The 27,483-nt window shown below is 41.6% G+C and overlaps 1 protein-coding gene across 14 annotated transcripts; it reads left to right on the forward strand.

Annotated features, from left to right (window-relative positions):
- Positions 1 to 1,715: 1,715 nt before the first annotated feature.
- Positions 1,716 to 25,549, forward strand: ralgapb (Ral GTPase activating protein non-catalytic subunit beta). Of its 14 annotated transcripts, none has more exons than XM_018725943.2 (32): positions 1,716 to 1,883; positions 3,376 to 3,584; positions 5,621 to 5,823; positions 6,268 to 6,434; positions 6,968 to 7,154; positions 7,541 to 7,672; positions 7,818 to 7,996; positions 9,614 to 9,661; positions 10,704 to 10,849; positions 11,705 to 11,921; positions 12,968 to 13,003; positions 13,987 to 14,188; positions 14,398 to 14,565; positions 14,866 to 14,980; positions 16,416 to 16,563; positions 16,640 to 16,704; positions 16,859 to 17,006; positions 18,277 to 18,398; positions 18,718 to 18,900; positions 19,066 to 19,217; positions 19,303 to 19,490; positions 20,055 to 20,158; positions 20,343 to 20,495; positions 20,648 to 20,857; positions 21,288 to 21,446; positions 21,549 to 21,714; positions 21,794 to 21,916; positions 22,430 to 22,566; positions 22,685 to 22,790; positions 23,172 to 23,250; positions 23,561 to 23,709; positions 23,811 to 25,549. In XM_018725943.2, the coding sequence occupies exons 2-32, from the start codon at positions 3,408 to 3,410 to the stop codon at positions 24,002 to 24,004; spliced, it is 4,563 nt and encodes a 1,520-aa protein (XP_018581459.1). In that variant the 5' UTR covers positions 1,716 to 1,883; positions 3,376 to 3,407; the 3' UTR covers positions 24,005 to 25,549. The 14 variants fall into 14 exon arrangements, with proteins under 14 accessions (XP_018581459.1, XP_018581454.1, XP_018581455.1 ...); XM_018725938.2 differs by having other exon boundaries at positions 18,265 to 18,398; positions 20,340 to 20,495; positions 21,791 to 21,916; positions 23,811 to 25,548; XM_018725939.2 differs by having other exon boundaries at positions 18,265 to 18,398; positions 20,340 to 20,495; positions 23,811 to 25,548.
- Positions 25,550 to 27,483: the final 1,934 nt, after the last annotated feature.

Raw genomic sequence — 27,483 nt, forward strand, 5'->3', positions numbered from 1 at the left:
AAGAGTTAGACACATTCCTTCAGGACTTGAAAAATGCCTTAGTATCCCATAACACATGGTTCAGGATGTTGATGGCAGCATTCCAAATATAAAAGAAGCTGTTTTCAAGAAGGCGGTGGTCTTACTCTGAGTTCTTTATTGTGTTTGTACAAGTAAGAGTAATGAGTTTCCAAATCACCTAAACAGCATGTTTTCAAAACGCAGGAGGAAACGAGAGTAAGACTGCCATTGGGTGCACATGTAAACTCCACACCCAGAGATCTGATTCCAGACTGGAAGCAAAAACCCTGAAGCTTTAAGGTGACATCACTAACCACTGAGTTTCTGTTTACTGTTAACTTCTGTTAGAGCACATACAGTGTTTAATATGTATTATGCTGGCTAATTTTAAATTGCAAGCCAAACTGAGGGATGAATAATTGCAATTTATGGCAACATTGTTTTGCTCAGCTGATAATGCTTGTATAAGTATTTCTCCTTTACTTCTTATGCTACATGCAACGTCCATTATGTAACGACAATGTTAGTCTGTGTTCGAGTGGGAAAGTGTTAATTGTAAATAATTGCATTCTGGGTAAAATGTGAAATGTAAGTGTTCAACCGCTGGGGGGACTTACGGGGAAAATAATGGGGTGACAATGTTTGGCACTAAGAAGGAAGAAAGCTTGTGGGCAGTAATACAGACCGAGAAGGCTGGCTGGAAGTGTTGGTTCTTGAAGAAAAGGGGGTCCTTGGATTGAAAGTATTATTTCTTAGTGTTTCAATAAAACATTAATTATGAATGCTATTTATGTGTTCTTCCATTTTTGCCCTGTCCAAACCCAGAACTCTGCACCACAATGTGCTTGTTCTTCAGCCCTGTGTCTGAATGTGTAACTGTACACAATAAGGTCACAAAGTGACTGTGCTAATAATGTGGTTATTGACTGTAGGAGTTCTGTATTGTTTAGAAAATTCATATTTCAAATGTTTAGAATTCATTCAGCACAACGAAGACAATGCGCTTTGCTCATTTGTGGAAAGATCCTCCGGTGCATTGTAGCAAAACATGGTCAAGTCTTCAAGTGACATTTCAATAAAGTGGGCGAATTGGGCTGCAGCTCCACTGAACAACCTGTACTGCTAGGAACATCTGTTCCTAAAACGAGCTGGGAGCGTTTCATTCATGCAGCAGCAGAGCTTGTTTCCTTTTTTTTTTTTTTGGTGCTAATAATTCTCCATCATATTTTGGATACAAGAGGACAACCATACTGCATGTAAAAACTACATGAGGAAAACTACAAGCACTGACTGAACATGGCGCCTGTCACAGCATTTTATGCGTTAAATCTTTTATTTATTTAAAATTCCTTTTTATTAAAGGTAACTCAGTATCGAATAAACTTTTCAGTGACTTATCCATTATATAGCAGGGGGAATTCTTACTGTAATAGTTAGGGGAAGGTTTCTCTCAGCACCTTACAGTACTGTACTAGGTATTAGATTAACCTTACACGCTACTACACAACTTCGTGCAATATTAATTTAAATGACTAAAAGAGGAACGGGACTTAGGTAACTTCCTCCGTGAATTTGAATTTTAACGCACAAATGTCGCTTTTATTTTGAACGCGCACCGAACTGCTGAAGGCCCGGGAGGGCCGCGGCTTGCAGTGCTTCACTTTCCCGGTTTAGGAGTACCGACAGAGGGCGCTGTTCCTCGCGACGCTCGGCCACCGACTTCCCCGCAGTTTTGGTGCCGGCGGATGCCGCCGGACGGGGTGGAGGGTTTTCATTTGCGTTGCTGATGCTACAGTAATAACGATGCTGTCGTCTTATGAGCCGTAGGGAGATATCGGTCGAGAGGACGTGGACGGTGGATATGTCAGCCTCTTGCTCTTCAGGTACTGGTACGACTCTGCATCCCTTTAGCCTGTATCTTGTTGTCCCACAGTGCGGCCTGCGCTGGTGAAGCAGCGGACTCGAGTTCACCGTGCGGGCGACAACCGACGCTCTCGCTTCGCCTGAATGCTGCGCGGCCCTTCGGTTAGCTTTAGCTTCCATTCCGATGACACTACAACCAGCTGTCCAGTGAGCACTGTGACATTTCAAACTAGAAAAAGCACCCTTAGCATGGTGGCTCATATCAAACTGTATCCTTATTTTACAATATAGTGGCTTTAGTTTTCAGAGAGCCAACTGAGCTCTTGAGTGAGTGAGTGAGGTGTTGCGTTTGCGTAAGAAATTGAGACACGGACCGGCGGCATAATCAATCGATCGAATCCTGCTGATAAAACAAGAAGAAGCACATCTGTCATCTCAATCATGAATTGTAACGTTTTTAAAAAAAAAACTAAAATGAAGCACTTGGGGGAAAATAAGCGAGTTCTGGTCGGGTATGTCTAGACACGAGCGGAATGTTTCTGTAAACCGGCTGACGAGAAGCAGGCAGCTGCAGGTTTAAAATTTGCGCCACCGCAGCTGAGCGGGGTTAGCGAAGCTAGCAGTGAGGAGCTAGCAATGAGGAGCTAGCGAGCGGCTGGGCTAACGCTCATGTTGCCAGCAACTATGCTTGGACACAGTGAGACCTTTTTTTTTTAAAAAAAAAAAAAAAAAAAAATCAAAAGACATCATTGTGATTGTGAGAACTCTTCCCTCGGGAGACTGCATGCATTGGAAATATAATATAATATTATAAATACGTTGTTATTTTACGAGTTTTGTTGCTAGGTGCCCAGCACCTCCGCCCTACGCGGCCGTGTCCCTCTCTTTCTCCGACCCCGTCGTCGGACACTCAGCACCTGCGGGCCGCCCGAGCGCTGCTAGACACGGCCTGGCCTGGGCCCCCGCTGCCTGCAGCCCCTAAGTTTGACATCGCTTTTTAATTCTCCGAACACATTAACATTTGTAAACAATAACATTTTTTTTTTTTTTATCACTTATTATTGCTAAAAGACATAGTTTTCGCATTAACTGCATAGGTACTAACGGTACGTACGGTACGGTCGTAGAGAATCAGATGTTTTGGTTCCTCATCATCATGCCTGCAGTTATATTATACCTTGTTTACTGCTTTTCAGTGAGGTGTCACACATTTGCTTGCGTTTTTGTCTTTGCGTTGTGAGTCGCTCTCATCTTGTTCCTGAGGAAATTAAAAAGTCTGCGAGAAAAAGGGAAACGCACTTGACTTGAGTTGGTCAGAAAGTACCTGGAAGCTGATTCCCAAACTAGGCTAAAGAGGCCTGCTGTTCTCTAACTCTACAGAAGCTGATCACAAACATCTCACTGTTTAATTTAAGCCTTTTTCCGGTGGTTATCGCTGTTTCGGTGTGTCTCTCGTAAATGCAAAGGTCTTTGACGTTTTCTTGAGCAGCGCACTGTTTCGCTTTGTTGCAGGGAGCTGTTGGATCCAGTAGAAGAGGTACACGATGTACTCCGAGTGGCGGTCCTTACACCTCGTGGTCCAGAGCGACCAAGGCCACCTAAGCGTGCTGCACACCTACCCGGCGGCGGTGGGCCGCGATGTGGCCACCGCCGTAGTGCGTCCGCTGGGGGCAGGCCTCAGCTCCCCCGTCACCGAGAGCCTCCTCAAATCGGACAAAGAGGTGCGTTTTCAGGCAGCTTCCCCCCCAGTCTGCACGTTCAGGTGTTTTCTCTTTGGCAGCAGGCGGTGTCAGAGTTAGTAGTGCAGCGTTAGAGCGGATAGAGCCGTCGCCTTGCAGTCTGAAGATCCCAGGTGCAAATTCTTGCCCCTGCTCTAGTGCCCTAATCCAGAATTGATGCAATAACACCCCACCTTAAAATGGCAAATTATTGTAAGCTTGATTATTTGACCTCGTAAGCCGTCTTTGACGGCATCCACTATATAAAAAAAATAATAATAGTTTATGATGAGCTTTCAACCTTGGGACGATGAGCTCGGGAAGAGGGCGGCACGGTGTCGCAGCGGGTGACGTTATTGCCTCTTCGCAACTTGGCTGTTCGGGCATAGGGTTGAATCCAGTTTAAACTTCGATCCGTGGAGTTTCTGCATGTCCTGTATCTGTCTGCATTGGTTTCCTCTGGGTGCTCTGGTTTCCCCCCGCAGTCCAAAGACATGCCTTACGGGTGACTTGGACACTCTAAATTGCCCATAGTGTGTGGGTACCTTGAGGTAGCATCGCTACAGGTGTCAATTATTGTGTACTCCTTAGTCTAGTGCTCAGTGATTTCGGGATAAAGTTCAGACTTCCATGACCCTGACAAGGAGAAGTGCTTCCTGAAAGTGACAGTGTGAGCAAGCTAGGAATAAAAAAAGTTTTTACCTAACTAAATAAACTCAGAAAAGGACGAGAATAGGAAACTCATTCAATAAAATGACAGTTTATGAAAACCAGACTTCCTGTGCTCTCTTGATAATTTTATTGAATTATAGGAACACAAACAAAAATAGTTATATTTGAAGACATTAATTACTGCTGCTATTTTAATTGTAGTAATTATTGTTCTGCATGTATTTGTTTTTCAGGATGATTCTTTTTGTATGTCAACAAATAGTACCTTTTTTTTATAGACTACTGTGCTGCACTTTTATTTGAGGCTTCTGAATTGTGCTGTGGTTTGTCCTTTGGTCCTTTTGTCCTTTGAAACAGTGTTCACTTCCACTTCTGCTGTAACAGTTAGAGCCTTGGGCTCCTGCACTTGGAGATAAGAGAGAGGATTTCCTCTGGATCCTCTTGGGACTTTGTGCAAGCAGTTGGTATTGACCCTTCCTTCGCCCAGTTAGCCAGGACATTAGATAAACTTGCCTGTAGAGGAATAGGCCAGCGTGGTGTAACAAAGCCTTCAGGACAAACCTGTTTAGTGCTTTTGTCTTTGGGTTTTATGAGACTCAGTAAATGGTCCTGGTTGTGTCTTCATGCTCACAGACCACAATATATTTGTTTTTTTAAACTCTCAAATGAAGGTTGTCAAGAGCTTCCAGTAGAGGCATCAAGTATGGGGCAGCTGGTAGTATAGTAGTTAGAGCTGCTGCCTTTAGACCCAAAGGTCATAGGTTCAAATCCCACTCAAGCTGTAGTACCCTTAAGCAAGTTCCTTACTCTGAATTGCTCCAGTAAAATTATTCAGCTGTTTAAAATAGTAAATAATAGTAAGTAGCTTAATATTGTTAAGTGACTTTGGAGAAAAGTGTCAACTAAATGAATAAATGTAAATGTGTGGCAGTGGTGAAGGACATAGCCTTGTAAACTGAAAACTTCTACGTAAAGTTCCATGAAGGGATTGTTATATCTCTAGGCTTATTTGTTCGCGTAAAATGTCCAGCTTAAAAGAAAAAAAAGAGAAACGACCAGTTTTTGCATTTTTGAATTTCACTTGAGATTTCTTGCTGAGACATGTTGTGACATGTTTCATGTAGCATATTGGGAGGGCCCACATTAGTAGACTGGGTTATAAATGGGACACGTGGACCACTTTGTAGCTACATATATAAAGAAAAACATTGCCTAGACTCTGCAGTATTTAATTTGTAACTCATATGGTGCCTTTATGGATATGTTGGTTAAGATAGGAACTCAGCTTTGTGTACAGTTTTGAAGATGAGTAAACGTCAGCCTTGTCCTCACCTGTCTGCTGATGTCTGGCTGTGCTGTTGGTGCAGGTGAAATGGACAATGGAAGTGTTGTGCTACGGCCTTACACTACCTCTGGATGAAGACACTGTTAAGCTTTGTGTGGACGTCTACACGGACTGGATCATGGCACTGGTCTCTCCTCGGGAATCCATTCCTCAGCCGGTCATCAAGGAACCCAACCTCTATGTGCAGACAATTCTCAAACACCTCTACAACCTTTTTCTCCCCAGGTGCTCTTAGAAGTTCATGTTCATGTCTTAAAGTCACTGCCAACACTATGTTTTGGACTTGCTACCTACATTACTGTTATATTTACATTCATTCATTCGTTTACTAATATTATTTGATGTTATTGTTTTCTCAGTGACTTTTGTCCAAAGCTGCTTATAATGCTTTTCTGAACTGCCTATAATTACTCACCCATTTATGCAGCAGAACAATGTGTCACACAAGTGCACGCACACATACACACAGAACAGGCAGTTTAGTGTCACCAGTTTGCCTAAAATACACGTTTGGACTGTAGGAAGAAACCAGAGCACACAAAGGGAAGCCATGTAAACCCAGGGAGAACATATAAACTCTGCACTCAAGGAGCCAAATTCAACCCCACTTGTGAAACCACAGACCCTGTAACTCCGGCAATACTCTTTCTTTGCACCTCTTCATGGTAGGCCAGAGCACTACAGTCCCAGCCACTTCCGCCTGTGCCAGCAGGTGCTGGTAGCTGTGCAGAAGCTTGCACGTGAGTCAACCAACATGGTTAGGGAGACCTGGGAGGTGCTTCTGCTCTTCTTGCTACGGATCAATGACACCCTCTTGGCCCCGCCTACCGTAGGAGGTCTGTGTGTTATGTTCTTCTCCCATCCTGCTTGAATATTTTTGTTTTCGTCATTTTGACAGTGACACAAACTCCGTCAAATAGAATAATTTAAACAGGGGCTTTGAAAGTCTATAGTTGTATATATTTTGCTTTTATTTACCTGATGTTGTTAACAAGTTGAGTTTATTCTTTTAAGAACTTTTACAGGTCATATCGGTGGACCAGATTTGAATTATTCATATAGGATGCCACGGGCATTGATAGATTTGTATACTATTTGTCTATGAAATCATGTGTATGGTGAAAGTTTCCAAGTGTTCATATGAAGTGAAGTAATGTGTCAGATGTTTTTGTATTTAAAACAAGCATCTAAAAAAATCCAGTTTTTTCTTATTCACGTTGCACATTTCTGTTTTTCGCAAGATTGTTAACAGGTCAGTGGTTTACATGTGTCTGCACATGCTGAGTAGAGCACCAGGTGTGGATTTTCCCATGGATGAAACACCCTTTCCCTTTTTCACTGCTGTACATTTTGCTGTCAACTCTTGTAGGGGGTACAGCAGAAAAGCTAGCAGAGAAACTCATCAGCGTGCTGTTTGAGGTGTGGTTCCTGGCCTGCGCCCGATGCTTCCCCACACCACCATACTGGAAGACAGCCAGGGAGATGGTGGCCAACTGGAGACACCACCCTCCAGTTGTAGAGCAGTGGAGCAAGGTCATCTGTGCCCTAACCTCCAGGTAACCCAGGAAGAATACAGGCAAGTGCAGCTGGTACAGGGATAGTTAAGGACATGGACTTGTAGCTTGATGGCTGTTGGTTCAGTGACCTGTTCTATCCTTCAGGAGGATGCATAACGTGAATTGCTCTGCTAAAATCCCTTTGTTTAAACAGATTAAATGGCTTAGTAGGCAGTGATAACTTTCAAGGGGTTTGAATCCTTTTGCAGGGCACTGTACAATTTTCTATAGAATGATTTCAGAACTTGTCCAACTTCTGAAAACAATCCTTTTTACATGTTTGCCAGTGTAAGTGGGAACTGGTTTGTGGAGAGAGAGAGAGAGAACTTTTTTGAATATTGGCACCCACATTAAAATTAGGTTTTTGCTTCTTTGTTTGTGTGTAGACTCTTGCGCTTCACCTATGGCCCCTCGTTTCCACCATTCAAAGTTCCAGATGAAGACGCTAACCTGATTCCTGCTGAGATGGATAACGAGTGTGTGGCACAGACTTGGTTCCGCTTTTTGCATATGTTGAGGTCAGTTTTTGGCAAAGTGACATTCCCTTTGCATGCAAATGGAAGCAGCGTCTGTTTGGATTAAACATATGCATGGTTTCTGTGTTTCTAAACAAAGTCTCCGTGCGCCCTTTTCTAAGAGTGCCCACTGCTTGCTGTGTTGCAGTAACCCTGTGGACCTGAGCAACCCCATCATTGTAAGCTCCACACCCAAATTTCAGGAGCAGCTACTCAGTGTTAGCGGGGTGCCACAGGAAGTCATCCAGCACCCCTGCCTCAAGCAGCTGCCCCAGATATTCTTCCGCGCCATGCGCGGGGTTAGCTTCCTGGTCGACGCCTTCCTCGGTAAGGCACAGTAGACACAACTGGAGGGTATGAACTTGGGTTACATGCTGAAAGAATTAGTATTTAGTTGTTATATTCCAAAAGTAAATTTATTTATTATTCTGATCACAGTCTGAAGTATAGAGTTGTTGGGGGGAAAAAAAAGACTCTTAACTACAATTTATGGAGCAAACTCGATGGCATCGCACACAGCACTGCCGTCTATGTGTTCTCTTCTCAGTCTGTGTGGAGTTTGCATGTTCTCTTCATGCCTTAGTGGGTTTCCTCCGGGTGCTCTGGTTTCCCTCCACTTTTCAAAAGTGTGTTTGGATCTGCTGCAGTGATACCCATGGGGAAATTCAGTCAGGCTATTAATAAAGTATAGAAAAAATCATGAAACATGCCAACAACATGTCCACACACACAATGTCTACAACTGCTTGTCCCAAGAGGGGTCGCGGCAAACCGGAGCCTAACCTGAAAACACAGGGCGCAAGGCTAGAGGGGCAGGGAACACACCCCGGACGGGACGACACTCCGCTGCAAGCCGGGGCCTGCTTTGTGGATTTGGCTTCACTATTCTAGGAAAGTCCACGTTAAAAACCCACTGTTTAAAATGCAGTCCAGAGTTCCTGTGTTCCTTCCACAAGGTATAATGTAGTCTGTGCTGTACCCCATTTTGACACACCAGTGTTTCAGTGACAAAGAAGGCAACATGCTGTCACAATGAGAAAACACATTAGCAGATGGGAGCACTGCAAGCTTCCTGTCTTGGTGACTGTTGAACTAAGCTGAAGTAGAGTGGCAGGTTGCCATTTTTTTTTCTCAGTCTGCATGCAGGAGGAGACCTTCTGTAATTTAATCTCTGCTAGATATTTTTAAACTGCAGGAAATTACCTTTAAAAAATTCTTGACCCTGGGTAGTGGTTCATGAACATTTCATAGGTTCCCCTTATGTTTAGTCATGTGTATCTCTTGCAACAAAGGAGAAATAGAAATGTATAAATGTATGTTTGCTGTTTTTGTTTTCTTATGCAGTGAGATCCTTATTTCAGATCGAGTTAATGCTGCTGTATTGACATTCACACTGTAAGCCTTCTCTTTTCCTGTCATAACAGCATGACATGTAAGTGGTTCTTGTAAGTCAGTGCACAGATGGTGGCCTTGTGAAACTACTGCTTTGTCTTCCACCAGTCGACCTGCAATAACTTAAATTGACCTGATACAGCTTTCCAAACTGGAAACGTTTGTTTTGGGGGGGACAAGCCGAAGTGAAGTAATCATCTTTGTGGCTGCAGGAGAGCCGTCATTACAGCAGCAGAACCAGTTGCGTTCTGTGAACCTGCAGAGCCAGTCTGAAATCAGATGTGACATGGAAAAAATCCAGAGATCAGATAGAAGGCTAAAGTCACAGTGCCGCACGTTTCTGCTAGTAAACACTTCGATTTGTTTCCTAAGCTAACGCTGTTGGTACGAGTTGATTTGGATCGTGACTATGTATTTCTGTTTTTATAAATGACCGCTGCCCTTTTCTCCATCTCTGATTTTATTTTCGTGAGTATGTTGACATTTGCTACTTGTTAATGCAGACTGTCCAGTTCTTTTGATTAACAGAGTTATTCTGTCTTTATTCCTCAGGGTTTACTGTATGTAAGAGCAGTATACATGAAAGAGCATCTCCTTTAGGTATACTATTACCTGACTAAACTAAACCAGTGTAATACTATGTACTAATACTCGTGTGTGGTAGGAATACATTTTTGTGCTTGGCAATGCAGTTATAAAATTTTGTTGAGCTTCATGTGTGTCACAGTAACTGTAAGGTAGCTGTTAGTGTGATGCTACATCAATATCCCTGTTTGGTTACTTCATGGATCACAGGAGACATTTTATTGGTGAAATAATGGGAGACATTTGGTTCGGTTATTGTTTTTTGCTGAGTCAGTTGTCTTCCCTCTCTAAATGCTGGAGTGTTACTTAAGAGAAAGGTTATACTGTTATGGTGTTCAGTAGGCCTTCACCCCGTTACATTAAGTAGCCATCCATAACGATTTGCAGTGTTCATAGACATAAAAAAAAAAAAATTGTGGTGTCATGTATGAACGTATGACAGTTTAAAAGACCACATCACCGAACCCAGAAGTAACAGGTAGTGGTCGTTTGTCAGAGTGAAATTTTAACAATTTATCTTTTGAATTCATTGTCATTAATTAGTGATACGTAGGTATACATTATAGCGAAAGTACTTGTTTTGCTTTCATGCTGCTTTGTAAGTTCAGTATTAACTTTTGGAATTCTTTAATACAGTTATATACTGTAATTCTTTTTCTTATATACACTAACCCAACTGTCAAACTTCACACTTTTTCAGTCTCTTCTTTCTCATGCTCATAGGATGATCTCAGATCCACCAACTGCATTTGCGTTCGTGGAGATCATCTTCTATAGTCCATCATCTTTGTAGCTAACATTGTGAAGTATGGATGTTTACTCCTCATGGCATCAGCTAATGTGGATCTAAAAAAAAAAATCTTTACCTCTTGTTTGTACTTTTTGCTTCATACTTCATATGCATTTCAGGGATGAAAAGTAAATAATATACAATAAGGTAGCTACGAACCCCACTAGAATATTAATAGTGCAGAGAACAGGCAGTGATGGCAGGATCTCTCTGTTCTGTTATGTTTAATAGTGTTGTCTTGTCTCCCTTCTGTGTACCTCTGGGTAGGAATTTCTCGACCTAGGTCTGACAGTGCCCCACCCACACCTGTCAACAGATTAACCATGCCTCCACCCCCATCTACCACCACGCCTCCGCACAGCCGTAAACATCGTCCCACAGGGGCCACCAAGGTCACAGCCAAAGCCTCCACGGTGGGTTTCAGCCTTTTGCTATATCAGTGATAAACCTGTGAAAAATGTTAAATACAATTACTATGAGTTACAGATTTTCAAAAATAGAAACATTTTTCAGATTTATTTACTTTTTATTGCATTTTCTTGTCCATTTTCTAAATTGGTGTTTGTTTTTTCAGTGGAACTGTTCTGCATTTCCACATATAGTTGTTATTTGGCAGCAAAGCACTTCCAATTGAATTCGGTTTGCTTCCACAGTGCTTACGAGTTTCTGGTGTTTAAGTGTTGGTTATCGTTAACAACATGATGAATGCTGTACATGTTTAAAGGATGACACTGTCATCAATTGTTAAGTTGGATTATATTGACATTTTTATTTTTAGAGATTCTGTTTAGCTTTAGTTTTTATAGTGCTTGTTTAACAAAATAAGATTCTTTTTTTTTTTTTTTAACGTTATAGCTTTATATGAGACTTTTCCACTACACACACACACACACATTTTCTGAACCGCTTGTCCCATACGGGGTCGCGGGGAACCGGAGCCTAACCCGGCAACTCAGGGCGGAAGGCTCGAGGGGGGAGGGGACATACCCAGGATGGGACGCCAGTCTGTCGCAAGGCACCCTAAGTGGGACTCGAACCCCAGACCCACCGGAGAGCAGGACCCGGTCCATACCACTGCGCCACCGCACCCCCCCTTTTCCACTGCTTATCCTGTAAATAAAGGTCTGCATTACAAAAGTTTTATTGATTGTGGATTTGTGGTAAAAGTGACTTTGGGTTTCGTGAGCGCATTGAATTATGCATTGACTCCTTGGCCTACTTATGTTTGTAAATTGAAGAATCAGTGTATTCTCTGTTTCCTTCAACAGGGAACCACAGCCCACCCACCGAAAGTGTCCCATCAGCCCTCATCCACGTCCCCGCTGTCCAGCCCTAACCAGACGAACTCGGAGCCCCGGCCACTTCCCGCTCCCTCACGGCCAAAAGTCAACAGTGTCCTGAATCTGTTTGGCCAGTGGCTGTTTGACGCAGCGCTGGTGCACTGTAAACTGCACAACGGCATGAGCAAGGACAGCAGTATGACTGGTAAGGACACTCCAGCAATCTGCTAGGGTACACAGTTTTTTTTTTTTTTTTTTTTTTAAAATTCCTTTCTTGCTTTCATTTCCTTTCTTCTTTCCCCTATTTCTTTAATACAAATTTCCTACATGCAAGATTAATTGCCAGCTTTGGCAACTGAAAATACAGCACTGTAAAGATGGCAACCACTTTCTCTTTTGCCACTTTATTGTCACAAGTTCAGCTCTTTCAGCTCAGAAAATTCCTACCTCCGTTTATGTAGTACATTTGTCTATCTTTTTTCCTCAGTGATGCTGCCGGAAACAAGCAGCATTTCTGATCAGGATGATGATGTTGTGGAGGGAACATTAAACTGGAAACATTAGCCTTTGTGGCTGTTTCCCCGTGATGTTCTGACACAGCACTTTCGTTCATTCTCTGCTGAAGGCCATCCCTGCGTACTTTTCTGTGTTCCTCTGCTTTTCATTGGCTGCCGAGGAGGGAAGTGTAAATAATGCTTTCTTTTACCTGTGTTACCCTAAAACTTACTCGTTTAAAAGTGTGAAAAGTATAATTATACAAGTGAAACAAAGGTTAGAGAAACGCATATGTAAAATATTTGTTTGTACACTAGAAATCAAAAGATAGGAAATTGAGTTGAAATGCTTTTTTTTTTAAATTATGCTTACAACAGTCCATTAGATCCCCGTATGATCTGAACCTCAGAAGGAAATTTTGCTTTGTTAAAAAAAAAAAAACATTCTGAGCTGAAAGGTTTCTGTTAGAATGATGAAATCTATATTCCAGCTACATACAGTATGTATTTTTGTTTTAATTTTTATTTCCTGTTGTGCATGCTGGTGTCTGAGTGTTAGTTACTTGACTGCCAACCTGCTGTACTTTAGTTTTGTTCTGCATAACAGGATTTCATGAAATAAACAAAAATAATTCCAGCTGCTGAAAAAGTCAAGACAGCTGAGTCTGGCATAATAACGATACTATATTACTTAAAAAGATATTATATTTCTTCTGTCCTTTGATTTACTTCCATTTTTATTTCTATTATCTTGCAGCATCTTTTATCCAAATTCTCCTTTCTTATAAATCTTGTAAGTAGGAACATTAGCTTCTCTTCAATTGCAGTCTTTTATTTGTATTTTGCCATTGCTGCCATGTTTCCTTTTATTTGAACATTGTCGTCACTAGTCCTTTTTGTTGCTCTGTTTCCTTGGGGAAAGGAGAGTCGTCCACTTCCTGTCTGTGTTTCTGGTAGGGGAACATTTCCAGCAAGACCCTCTTCTGCCTTGATTAATACAACCCACCATGTTTATTCTGATCTGTGAATCATGTCATGGATCAAGAGTATTTGCACTAACCATTTTATATAAATAAAAAAACAAAATAAACAAAAATACAAAAGTCCTTTGTTTCCCTCAAGTTCAGTTTGTGTTCCTTTTTTCAGCTGGTTATTTTTTGTGTTCTAATGCATGGATGGAGTGATTGTTTGTTTGGTAATTACAGTTGATATCCTGTTTTCTTATCATTTAAAGGGAACTGACAAAGAGACTTTGCTGTTTTTTTTTTTTTTTTTTTTTTTTTTCTGTTCCTTTTTCACTTCAGCACTATTGCATGGAATACAGCTTTACAGTGAGCTTTCATCCTTTGCTCTATTCATAGCCAGAGTTAACACAATAGCCCACCATTATTAAATTAGTGCAAAGTGTCCTCAGATCCTGTGAGTTCTGCTATATCATTTGTTTTAATGCATGGACAGTGCACAAGTTGACATGGACATGAACACTTGGGTTGATCGTTCAGTTAATTTCAGATTGTATGTTATATTTGTATTATTGTTTACTGACAAGGAAAACATCTTTGACATACTGACTTCAAGTTGAATTGAATTTAACAATTTTTTTTTGGTGTTTATTCCAAGGGACACTTTTTTTTTTTCTCTCATTATTGAAAGGTGGCTTTTTCACATTGCAAAATCTTTATGTCAGAGCTCCCTGTTGTGGCTGAAGATGGTGGCTTGTTCGATTTATGCTGCCTTCTCTCCCCTCTGTCCCCCTTGTGCCACCCCCCTCCCCAGCTCTGGCCACACAAGTTGGTGTGGAGCTGCGCAGAAAAGGCTCCCAGCTGTCCACTGACACCATGGTCTCAAACCCTCTGTTTGATGCTAATGAGTTCCCGGATAACTATGAGTCTGGTAGAGCAGAGGCTTGTGGGACACTCTGCAGGATATTCTGCAGCAAAAAGACTGGGGAGGAAATACTGCCTGTCTACCTGTCCAGGTAACTGTACATGAAAACTATGATACCCTACATACCCTAGCCTGTGCACATATTTTTTTTTTTTGTTTTTTTCTGAAGATGTTTTCATTTATTTAATACCTTGTCATTTAACCTTTTTATAAAGTTGCATCTTTTAGGTTAAGTACTTCAGATTTCAAAGTCATGAACTTAACCACACTGTTTTGTGGACATTCTTTCCATCCCTGCAGGTTTTATATGGTTCTCATCCAGGGTCTCCAAATCTCGGACTTCATCTGCCGCCCGGTACTGGCCAGCATTATCCTCAACTCCTCCTCTCTTTTTTGCTCCGACTTGAAAGGCGTCAATGTTGTGGTCCCTTACTTTATATCTGCACTAGAAACCATCCTGCCTGATCGGTGAGAATTGCAGAGCAAAGAGTCAGAGAAAGTGTGTATACATTTGGAAACTGACACAGCTTTTAAGTTGCGTTACTTGGGTTACGAGAACATCGTTCAGCTTGCTGTTTATGTAGTATTGTCAATTAAAAGAAACTAACATCAAGTTATAACAGAAAATAAGGCTGCGATGCCTTGTCAAATGCTCTTTTTCAATGAAATGTTGGCGTGTTGAGTAAAAGGTTAACATATAGTAGGTTTACCTGTGCTGGGGCCTCCTCTGAAGACATGCAATTGCTCTTCACCTGCCCCCTTCTCCAGGGAGCTGTCCAAATTTAAGAGCTATGTCAACCCAACTGATCTGCGAAGGGCTTCCATCAACATCTTGATGTCACTGCTGCCTCTCCCTCATCATTTTGGGAATCTGAAGTCTGAGGTAATCAACTAATTTTTGTCTAAAACAAGTTAAATAAATCATACTTACATTTAGTGTTTAGAAGACACTTTTCTCTAAAGCAGTGTAAAGGTCAAGATAAACAAAAGTGCATTATACAGGAGCTGAAGAGGTTTGGATCCATACGTGAATGTCACAGCGCAGTTCATTCACCCCATACCATGGCTTTTGCCTGTTACATCACATAAGTCACTGCCTGTAGAAATGAGGCTAAAACATACAAAGGTGATAGAGACAGATGGTGTGATGCAAATATCAGAGAATAATTGGTCCGGAAAAAAGTGGGTTTTGAGACCCCTCCAGAATTCTGAAATAGATTCAGTAGTTTTGAGAGAGGGGGAGTTCATTCAGACAAAGCAAGAAGCTGCGGACATTTGATTTTTGGACCTCATGAATGGAACCGTCAAGCAGACAGAAGTCAAGGTGCACAGCACTCTTCTTGGGTGTAGAGTGAGTAGTCAGGTACTTCTGACTTCCTTGTTTTATTGGGCAGCACATCAGTGCTTTTTGCCATGGTCTTATCATTACTCTCACTGATCTGTAGTGCTGACCTCCAGTTCTTTAGGCAATAGGTTTTTAAGTGCCACTGAGTCATTTTTGACCACATAAATTAAGTGGCTCTAGAATATCCAGCCTCTGACTTACTTAATTTCATATGACATATAACAAATTGGGGCTAACTTTTAAAACATTTAGGACTAATGGGGATGACTTATATGTACAGTAATCACTCTGGGACATTGTCACATAGTACTTCTGAGGTTTTACCACATTTTTTGCTTTTTTACTTTTGTATTTTTTTAATCTGATTAACTCACTGTTTATTGATTCTGTAAGAAAAATTTACTTTTAGAAAAACACTGGGTTGCTTTTTAACTGGTTAGCGTTTATTAGCGTGGGCTATTGTAAATGTCAAGACATAATTAGTCCCTCCTGGAGCAGTATTGAGCTGAACATCTTGGTTTTATGCTAAACTCTGCATCTTAACACATTGCAGTCTTTTGCCAGCTCACTCTTACAGGCACACATGTATGTTTGATTTCAATTCAGCCCCTTTTCTTCCTTTTTACTGGTCAAATCAGCTATTTATACTATATACACATACTCATATGTACTCTGAAGTATAGTGGTTAAAGCAAAGACCTGTATATAAAACTGTGTTTAACACCCAGAAACCTGTGTTCAAATCATTGTTAAATAACTGCTTTGAGGGAAGCAGCTGAATTTTTGTTTGTTCACAAAATCTGTGTGTTTATATGTGAAATTATTATTTTTTTTCCACCTTAGTGGGTGACGTTTAAATATGTTGAATGTTTAAAACCACCCACATGCATGGGTGTGATGGATAGAAGAAGCATGCAGCTCAGCCTGCTTTCAGCATGTCTTTTTTTTTTTTTTTCTTTTTTTTTTCTTTTAGGTCTTGCTGGAAGGGAAATTCAGTAATGATGACAGTTCGCTCCATGACAAGGCTGTCACCTTCCTGTCCCTGAGGCTAAGGCTGGTTAATATCTTGATAGGAGCCCTACAGACTGAGACGGACCCCAACAACACACAGATGATACTAGGTTTGTCCCAGTTGCCAGTTTCTTCTTTCATTTACAACCCTGTTAGAGGCAAATAACAATTATTACTTTTTTGCAGGTGCAATGCTAAATATCGTCCAGGATTCAGCTCTTTTGGAGTCAATAGGGACCCAAGCAGAAATGGTAATGGCTTCATACACATTCTCAGACATCACACTGTGGAACCTAGGAACTTTTGGCCTTTTTTTTTTTATTTTTTATTTTTAAAGTACTGTGCTTCTTTCCTGTTGTCTGAGTCACTGCACTTCCTACTTTGAGTCCTCGTGTTCCACGACAGGTTGTTCAGGCCAACAGTGAAGGCAGCCACATATCAGTGAAGAGCCATAGTCGTAATAACAGTGGCATCAGCTCCACCAGCGGGGGGAGCTCAGAGGCTACCACACCTGACAGCGAGCGGCCGGCACAGGCTCTCCTCCGTGACTACGGTAAGACTGACGTTCCCATGTCCCCAGAAATTTCACACAGGACTTTCACCAGGGTCACAGGCTCAAGATACCTTCTAAATCGATTCACTTTAGTCCTGCTATGATAATCAGTGAGTCAAAGTGTAAAGTTCTGTGGCGATAAACTTCACTTTTGATTAATTGTACTGGATTTGCATTATTAGATTAATAAGTGTTTTCCAACATATCTGTGGACATTGTTGTACCTGAGCATGTAGTTTTCCGTACCATAATATAAGCGTCTCAAGAAAATCATTGGGTTTTTGTATTCACCCTCGTTCAGCAAGCCTGGTAAAAGTGGTAAATAGATATAGAAGCATTAGGTGAATATCTGTGGTGTGACAGCCCAAATGTTTTCTTTTATTTTATTTTTCTTGTGTGTGCTGTGCCCTTAGGATTGTCATTACATGTAGAAGCGGTGTTATGCTAGGCCGCTTTGTCTCTCTAAATGCATAATATCTCTGAAAACTTGAGCAGTAGGTAGCTCATGCTCACCATGATGTTTTTTTCATTAATGAGGTCAGATGGCTAATTCAAGATGGAAAGACATGAGAGAACTTTGAACCCAGTGCTATTGAGGTTGCAGGGTTTATTTTAACTTTTCAAATTAATAGCATAATAGAACTACTTTTTTTTTTTTTGGGTAAATATTCTTTTAAAACAAAGGAAAGGAAAATATTACATTTAAACCACGACCCTGTATAAGGGCAAGCAGTGTGCCACAGTGAGTGAAATGAACAGATGTAGCTGTAACAAAAATTTGCTTTGTAAAGCAATTACAGTCCTTCATCGTTCATGATTGCTATAAATTTGGCTTGTTGTACCAGCATTCTCCGTAAAATTGTCTAACTGTTGGCTAATGGAAGGAGTTCTGTTGTTTCAATTATTTCAATCATTTTTTGCATGTTTACAACACTGAAATTAATATGGTGTGTTCTGATCACTTAGTGCTGGTGACTGATCTGTTAGTTTTTTTTTGGTAACTATGGTCTATGCAGAATGCTGTCATAGCTAAATATTTGTTTTTAAGCTGATTGAAAAGGGCACCAGGGTTATGTGGTTAAACCTTTGCCTCTAACATGCGTCCGTTTCTTTGACTAGTTGTATGTGCCTGCTTCACTTTGGCCTGTTTTGCTTGAATTTACTAATGCTGCGTTGTTGTCCCTTTGTGTGCTGTTCGTGTGTGTGTGCATGTGTGTGCGTGCTTGTGTGTGTGTGTTGTACTGGGGTTACATCGTAGCTCTTCACACAGACACAGCGGCTGGCCTCCTGATCCGCAGCATCCACCTGGTCACCCAGAGGCTCAATTCCCAGTGGCGCCCCGACATGAGCATCTCCCTGGCTGCGCTGGAGCTACTTGCTGGCCTGGCTAAGGTAGTGCAGCTCCTGGGCAATCAGATGCCATGAAGACTGGGTATTTCGCTTAAAAAAAAAAAAATTCCCCAGCACTGATGAAATATAAATAATTAGCCAATATACAGAGCAAGACTTGGGATCAATTTAGCTGCAGCTGTTTTTACTGCCATTGATTGTAACATATTAAACAAAACATTATTGTTTATAAATATTACAAATGTTTATTTAGCATATCATTTAGGTAATAAAAAACCCTTTTTTGTTACATATCTACAATCATGTTACGCCATAGATTGCAAAAATGTCTTGTTTGCTCTTGACTTTCTTTCCTGCCCAGGTGAAGGCCAGCATCGAGTCTTCAGATAGAAAGCGTGCCATCAGCTCCATCTGCAGCTACATCGTGTACCAGTGTAGCCGCCCAGCACCCCTGCATTCCCGAGACCTCCACTCCATGATAGTAGCAGCCTTCCAATGCTTGTGCGTGTGGCTAACAGAACACCCGAACATCCTGAATGAAAAGGCAGGTCACCTCCAACTCTGACTCTGTACTCTTTCTATATTCAGACCACGTGAATAATTTTTTCTTGTCAGTCATACTGTTAACCTGTTGTGAAACACTTGGTACATGCTTGTGAGTATGTGCTGTTTAAATTTGATGGATTGGAATTTTATTTGATTGCTGCAGGACTGTTTGATAGAAGTGCTTGAAATCGTGGAGCTGGGCATATCGGGGAGTAAATCGAAGACAGGTGAGCAAGAGGTACGCTACAAAGGTGATAAGGAGCACAACCCTGCCTCCATGAGGGTGAAGGATGCAGCAGAAGCCACACTGTCATGGTGAGATGCACTCTCTTACGTTTGACTTTTGACCTTGATTGCCTTGATTCAGCATGTTTCACATCTCCTGCCTGTCTTCTGACAGTATCATGCAGGTCCTGGGGGCATTTCCATCCCCAAGTGGCCCTGCCTCTCCATGCAGTCTGCTTAGCGAGGACACCCTGATCAGGTGCTCCCGTCTCACTTCCACCAGCAGGAGCCACTTTCGCTACTTTGTGCTGGACAGCTCTGTCCTACTGGCAATGCTGGAGCAGCCACTGGGCAATGAGCAGAGTGAGTATCATGATTCTGATCTCCCTGCACCTCAGCTGTCACATTGATGCTTCTGCTGGTGCATTAGTATGAATCATGGGAGGACTGGGGGAGAATTAAATTTGCTATGTCTTTGGTCTTTCCCCATACGCGGCTGCTAACTTATCATAGCAACTATTCATCCACATGTATGTGCAGATTATTTAGGCAAATTGTACCTTGTGAGTAGAGCATACAGGAATTAGTAAAGAAAAATGAGAACTCAGTGTATGCTGTACACGCAAAGTAACGGGCACAATTCCCACCACCACAAAGAAACCGGTACTTTCGGTGAGTGCAGTACACATTTCCAGCATTTTATTTTGCATGTGTAACAGGCAGGGCAAAATATTTACGTTTACATTGACATTTATTCATTTAGCAGACACTGTAGGTCTCCAAAGTGCTCTACAACTCAAAGTAAAAAAAGAAGTGCATCACAACAGATTGAGTCCCTACTAGATCTGTACCTCAGCATTGGTGTTTAGATTGTTCAGATTGGATGGAAAGTGAGGTATTGAACCGTTACTCACTGAATTTGCGCAGATCCCTGCCCATCCGTGACCATGCTGATTCGGGGGATGTCTGGCAGACACGCCTGGACAATGCAGCTGTATCACCAGCCCAGAGGGGCCCGAGCCAACCAGAAGGTGAGATGCACACAGGGCATGCAGCTGCAGGCCATGCTACATATTGTACATATAGCACTGGATGTTTGTATCAAAAGTGAAAGATATTCTTTTGACCACCTTTGCTGCTGTATAAACTGTAAACTTCTAAGACAGTAGTGTGACAAATCTTTTTTTTTTTTTCCTTTTTTTACACAAACAGCAGGTGTTCGTCCCTGAAAGCCGCCCCACACCCAAGAATGATGTTGGTATTCGGTTTAATGTGAAGCACAGACCTTTTCCTGAGGAAGTGGATAAAATTCCTTTTGTAAAAGCTGATCTGAGTATCCCAGATCTGCACGACATCGTGAATAAGGAGGTACAAGTGAGCTTTTTGCACATTCCCATTTTGTCACAGAATGATAGTCCTGCCCATAACTCAGATATTTTGTGCATTCTGCTACTCAGTATTTCCATATTGCTTCCTGAATTAAAGATCCAACATCACTCTGGGAATCCCTTTGTTCCTAGTTGGAGGTGCAGCATGAGAAGCTGAGGATCATAATGGCAAAGCAGATTGAGTATGAGGCCGCTGTGGAGCACCATAGCGAAGAGGTGTGGAAGAACAAGCCCTTCCCAGACCCCCAGATCGACTGCAAACCCTCACCGCCCTCACAGGAGTTCCAGACTGCCCGCTTGTTTCTTTCTCACTTTGGTTTCCTGTCCTTAGAAGCACTGAAGGTATGCAGGAGAACTTAAGAAAACAACTGTCTGTAGGTGAGGCATCTGGTAGCATAGTGGTTGGAGCTGCTGCCTTTGGACCCCAAGGTGACAGGTTTGAATCCCAACTACAGGTGTAGTACTCGTGAGCAAGGTACTTACCCTAAATTGCTCCAGTAAAAACTCCCCACCTGTATAAATGGTTAAATAATTGTAAATGACTTAACATTGTAAGTTGCTTTGGAGAAAAGCATCCAATGAGCAAATAAGACTCATTTACATTTTTCTCAAGCTTTTTTTTTTTTTAAAAAAAAAAAAAAAAGTTTCTTTAGTTAAAGTTTGTGTTAAAACATTATGTATCGTGAACATGCTCTAATAGACTAAATAACCATTGTCTATGAACATGCAGTGCTTCTCTGAGAACTGAAAATGGACGTTTTTCATGTTTCAGGAGCCATGCAATAGCCGGTTACCTCCTCATCTCATTGCACTGGAATCTTCCATGCCTGGCTTCTTCGACGACATAGGTTATTTAGACCTCCTTCCCTGCCGACCCTTTGACACTGTTTTTATATTCTACATGAGGGCAGGACAGAAGAGCAGCCAAGATGTAAGTAGTAGAATGCCAAGTGTGTGAACTGCTAACTGTTGAGGTTTCAAACTTTCTGATGACAATTGGAAAGCACTAGTATGTCTATATCATTACATATAGATTCTAAGAAATGTGGAGTCATCTGCAAATGTGCAGCAGCATTTTCTGGAGTTCCTGCTGTCCCTGGGCTGGCCCGTGGATGTGGGCACCCACCCAGGCTGGACAGGGAGTGTCTACACCAGCTGGTCTATCAACACCTACAGCAGAGCAGAATGCCAACTACCAGGTGAGCTTACGGGGCGTGGTGGAATGGGGTTTGGGTTCTGGCTGAGGCCAGCACTGAGAGATACGCTTTCTTTCAGTAGGTGAAGCAGTTCCATTGGGGGACACTGGCGGCAGCATTTTCAACGGGGAGAAGAGGATCCTGTATTATGCTGATGCTCTGACTGAAATTGCATTTGTTATTCCTTCATTAATGGACTCCTCTAGTAAGTAACATTTCACAAGGTTTAAAGAACTTAAACTTGTTAACAGGGGCAACTGGGGTATAGTCATTAGAGCTGCTGCCTTTGGACCCAAATGTTGCAAGTTTGAATGCTACCGCCAGCAGTAATACCTTTGAGCTTACCCTAAATTACTCCAGTGAAATTTCCCCACTGTATAAATAGGTAAATAATTGTAAGTGACTTTGGAGAAAGCATCAGCTAAATGAATAAATGTAAGTATAATGTAAACACCTGCATGGAAACAAGTCATGTTTGTAATTACTACAATGGTGCAGAACTCCCCCCCCAATTCACCTAATTAGCTAACAGCTTTAGCTAAAGCAGGGAACTAATTAAATCAGTTACTTCGTGGATGAAAATAATGTCTGCAGGGCGCATGCCCAAAGAGAGACTATGACTGAGGACTAGTGCACTATAAATCTTTTCTTTTTATTGCAGGTTGCAGGACATTTGTATCACATAATTTATTTATCTGAAGTTTTTTTTAACCCTCAGCTGAATCACCAGAAAACAGCCTCCCAGCCTCAGATGTCGACTCTCAGATGGACTTTCTGCCCAGTGGGTTGAAGCAGTCGAACTTAACGCTGGAGCTTTTCCCAGACCACTCAGAAAACATCAGCCCCTCCCAAAGGGTAAGCATTAATGGACCACACAAAAGAAATGAAGATGAAAAACTGTTGGTAAAGACAGGTCGGTAGCTAATTTTCTGTGTTAGTGAGAGCTTCTACCCTTTTGGTTTCATGCCTGCAGAATCCCACCATGAAGACAAAGAAAATGCCCTCAGGAAGGGCTCTTCCGCCTCTGGGGCCAGAAACTAAAGTCCTTGTCGTTTGGGTGGAGCGCTTTGATGACATCGGTAAAAGCCACCTTAAGTCCATTGTGCCCTGTTTAATTTCTTTAGAAGCACGAGTATTGTGTAGAAACCTTAATGTGCTTGTCAATTACATGTCAAATATCACATTTCTTCCCTTAGACAATGTTCAAAATGGCTAGCTAGAATATTAATGTGACTTATACGAGGACAGACATTCAGGGAATAAATATGATTGATTATGGGAACAGTGGGCATGAACTGTGGCAACATAACACAGAGGTGACAGACAAAAGTGTCATGGTGCGAAGAAACTAGGGTCTTGGCACCTGTGGTGTAACACTGCTGGACCTGTGGTGACTCATAGTGCCAAAAGTACTACATCAACACTTTGTTTGAACTAAACTGAATTTCTGCCTTTTCCAGAAAACTTTCCCCTCCCAGAACTACTGGTGGAGACTAGTACTGGCTTGGAGACCACTGCAAACAGCAGTGCTTCCTACAGGTACTGCAGCCGAACCTGCAGCATCCACACTGTCAGAATTTAGTACTGCTTGCCACACCTGTTCTGTATGAAATCATGACCGTTAACTGCTAGGTTACTTGGTTATAGTTTTCTGTAGAATGGTTTCTGTATACATAAGAACTCTGCAGATGGTTCATAAATACTATCAGATCACCTCTTTGGAGAGGCAAAGGTCTGTGTAGGCATTTATATGCTGTAGATCTTCAAAATATTTGACGTTTGATTTATTGCATTGATTGTGTTTGGGTCTGAGAGGTCTAGCCATTGTTCCCCTGTCCTCTTCTCTCAGATCTTCATCTTCAGAAAAGGACATCCTGGTTGTTTTCATTCACCCCCTGAAAACAGGCCTGTTCCGCATCAAGCTACACGGCGCCATGGGCAAATTCAGCATGGTGATCCCTTTGGTGGATGGGATGGTTGTTAGCAGAAGATCTTTAGGTAAGCTACGTTATAATGAACCAGTTCTCTTGACTCAGCCCCTCCAGTGCAGTTGGCAAGGAAATGACTGAACTGCTTGTTCTTTCCATGGGATGTTTCAGGGTTCCTGGTGAGACAGACTGTGATAAACGCATGCAGAAGGAAGAGACTGGAGAGCGACTCCTACACGCCACCGCACGTGCGCAGGAAGCAGAAGATCGCCGAGATCGCCAATCGCTACCGCAACAAGCAGTTGGAGCCAGAGTTCTATACCTCACTCTTTCAGGAGGTGGGAGAGAAAAGCCTGAACCCATGACTACATAAAGACTGAAAAGGACTGTGCAGAGTCCTTATATTATTATATTTTATTTTATTTATATCAGCATTTTTGGTGGCCATAAACTTTTGAATGAGGTCAACAAAAAGCAGGGAGCTGGTGAATGGACACAGCCACGGAGATCCCCCTCGATACGCCTACCCTTCCCATGTATAATTACCCCTCCCGCATACAGTCTGAAAACCCTTTCTGCGAACACAAACCTTTAAACTGACATGCTAAATAACCTTAATCCCTGCCTAGTCCAGACACACCCAGACAGAAATACCACTGTGATCAGAATGCCCTGAAAACAAGCAAAATACCATTAAAAAAGCGCAGTGATACGTGGTTTTGTTGCTAGAAGCTAAAGCATTATATCACGGACGCCAAGTGCTGCTGTGCTCTCCCTCCTCAACCCTCCCCAGTCACTGCATTGATCTGCTTTGTTTTGTTTTTGGCAGTCTGGCTCTCAGCACAGGCATACCTAATTTTAGCTTTCAAAATTTGTGTTTTGCCATAATTGTGTCCATTTTAAATATGCTCTCATGTTTTTTAAATGTGTGAATGAATTGTGCTCATTACATCACTATTTATTAATGCATATTTTTCTTGTGTAGTACAATAGCTTTTAGTCGTGTGGTTCACTACTAAGGTTCACTGCTTAAAATGCACTGCATTCTCATAACTTTTTTTTTTCTCCCCCCTTTTTTCCTTTTCATCTGGCATTTTCCGGAAATGTTTTCCTTCAGAATTTGAGATACTCTGTCCGTTGTGTCTTATCTTTATAGATTTTAACCAAAAACAATAATTACTGTAACAGAATATTTGGTAAAGGATAACTTATTCTTTTCATCAGGCAAGAGTAGACAAACTGTATCTTTTAAAAATCTCAGGCTGTTTATACTGTGTTCTATAAGCTTACTCATCATGACATGAATTTTGTGCACTTCAACCAGCTGACCTCATTATTATTATTATTATTATTATTACTACTACTAATAGTATTTTTGTTGTTTGTGTAATTATACCTAACTGAAATGGCAGTGTCACTATTGATTTACAGCTCTGTCACACGTAGCTTCTAGCTGTTCAAATAAACACACCATTATCAGAAAGGGCAGGTCCTGCTTTTTGGAGTATAAGAAGTTACATACTTGTTATCAAGTCTGTGGTCATTTCGTCAACGCAAAACGTTTTCTCAACATTGTTCTGCACGCTAATGGGTTTGCCCACAGACGTCAGCTTAATGTTTTGTAATAGTTGTCAGTTTTTGTATCTGGTTCCACAGGATTTTCTGTCTGACCTTGAAGAAAGAATGAGAAGTCACTGCTTTTTCAGCAAATTTTTCAGGAGCCTGTGCACATGTTGGCCAGAGGGTTTTTTTTTTTTTTTGCTGTATGTCTATAACTGCAAAATATACAAAGAATTATAAATTTATAAATATTTTAAAGGGCTGACGTGTTACACTGTTTTTCAGTAACCACCATTGCCATCACATTTGCTAATATTGGTCTTGAAAAGTCAGGTCTTAAATTATTCTTTTTTAAATGTTTTTTTCCACAAATAACAAATGGTTTTTATGTTAACATTTGTAATTTTATCAATTATTGTAACATGTTTTGAAAAACAAATATTTAAAATTTTTATTCACTAATTTTAATTCTACATGTATTTTATCATTAATTTTTGTGTGTACATTTTAAGTTCTGCATTTAAACCGTTAAAAGTTTTTCCTGAGAATCCAAATTGACCGGTCTTTTGCATAACCGCTTTTGTTGTCTCATCATTTCAGAGTTTTTTTACTCAAGTGTTTGTCCAATGTTTTCTGTTGCATTGGGTGAGCACTAATACCTTTGAGAGGGAAAGAATTGTTTCATTTACACTAAAATGGGGAAAAATACTTAGACTCAAGTTTAGACTGCTTATTTTTGAAATTTTTTTTTTAAAAGGAATGTTTTCCATGTTTGATGAGACCCTGAGAGCTAAAAGAATGAAGCCATTGTGTACTACATAATTAAATGTTGTACAAACTCAAGTGAAACACATTGCCTACACAAATCCTTTTTTGTTCACTTGTTCTTTGTAAATATTGCAGACTTGAAATGTATAAAGTTGGAAAACTATGTAAATATGAAGGTGTCAAGTATATTTCATTTGTCTGTTCTCTTTATCCACTAGAAAAGGCACAAAATGCTTGTTTGTATTTATGCAAGTTATGTGTCCAAAAGGCTTTGGGTATTGAATGTAACACATATACTGAATAAAAAATTTTAAAGAAGTTCTTATCATACAACAAACTCTCTCATCATGCTTTCCCATATTTCCCAAATTCTATGACTGAAGTGCAGTCTGTAGAATTACTCCTACTGTATTCCATCTTTTGTCAATAAGTGCTTGTGTGAGCATCACAGTACTCCAGAGCCCGTCCCAGACACACGGGTCATGAGGCAAAGCACTCCCTGAGCAGGATGCCAGTCCGTTGCAGTTTAATCACTCGCGTCTTCGGACAATGGGAGAAACCAGGAGGAAATGCACGCAAACGGTGGAAAGATGGAAACCCCACACAGACTGTGTGAAACAGGAGCCCACATTAGAAGTCAGAGCCCTGGAGCTGTGAGGCAGCACTGACCACCGTGCCCCAGTGAAGAAACACATTTTCTAGTTTCCGGCAACAGAAGAAAGAACCTGGGCTGCAGCAAAGCTGTTCTCGAACCTTACAATAAACGTTACGATCCAAACCCCTTGTCTCACGCACTTCCATAGCCCATGGTCCCCTTTAAAGGGGCTTCTCAAATTTGTATAGTGGGTTTATTTCCAGCTGTGCATCGCTTTCCCAGTGTGGGTGTGATGCTGTCTTGTGTCTTGGTGCAATTTGTCTCCCAGCCTGGATGACAAGGTGCAACACAAGGAGCTCTGGAGCTCTGGATCTCTGGAACTGTCACTTACCGTGTGTCCGACAGATGGAGCCATTTCTGTACATGTACATTACATGCACAGTGTAGTACATTTACAGTGTGTACCTAGACTGACCCCAAGATACGCTGTTCCGCAGATGCAAGCATCCTCATTTATTATAAGACAAAGTTATAAAACACATTATCCCCACAGATGTGTGGCTAAATCTGGATACAGTTAACTCAAGATCAAAGTTACAAATTTTTTTTAATAGTCTTAGCATTTTAAAAGGTGTTCTTGAAGAAAATACACGCACACACACACATTTTCAGAACCGCTCGTCCCATACGGGGTCACGGGGAACCGGAGCCTACCCGGCAACACAGGGCGTAAGGCCGGAGAGAGAGGGGACACACCCAGGACGGGACGCCAGTCCGTCGCAAGGCACCCCAAGCAGGACTCGAACCCCAGACCCACTGCGCCACCGCACCCCCTTGCACTAACAATAACAAAGGGATGTTAATGTATGCAACCCAGTTTTACCAAGTAGCTGTTTCCTGAGAGGGGTAAGCTATATTAGA

Source organism: Scleropages formosus, chromosome 22 (assembly GCF_900964775.1).
Source record: "Scleropages formosus chromosome 22, fSclFor1.1, whole genome shotgun sequence".
Classification (NCBI taxonomy): Eukaryota; Metazoa; Chordata; class Actinopteri; order Osteoglossiformes; family Osteoglossidae; genus Scleropages; species Scleropages formosus.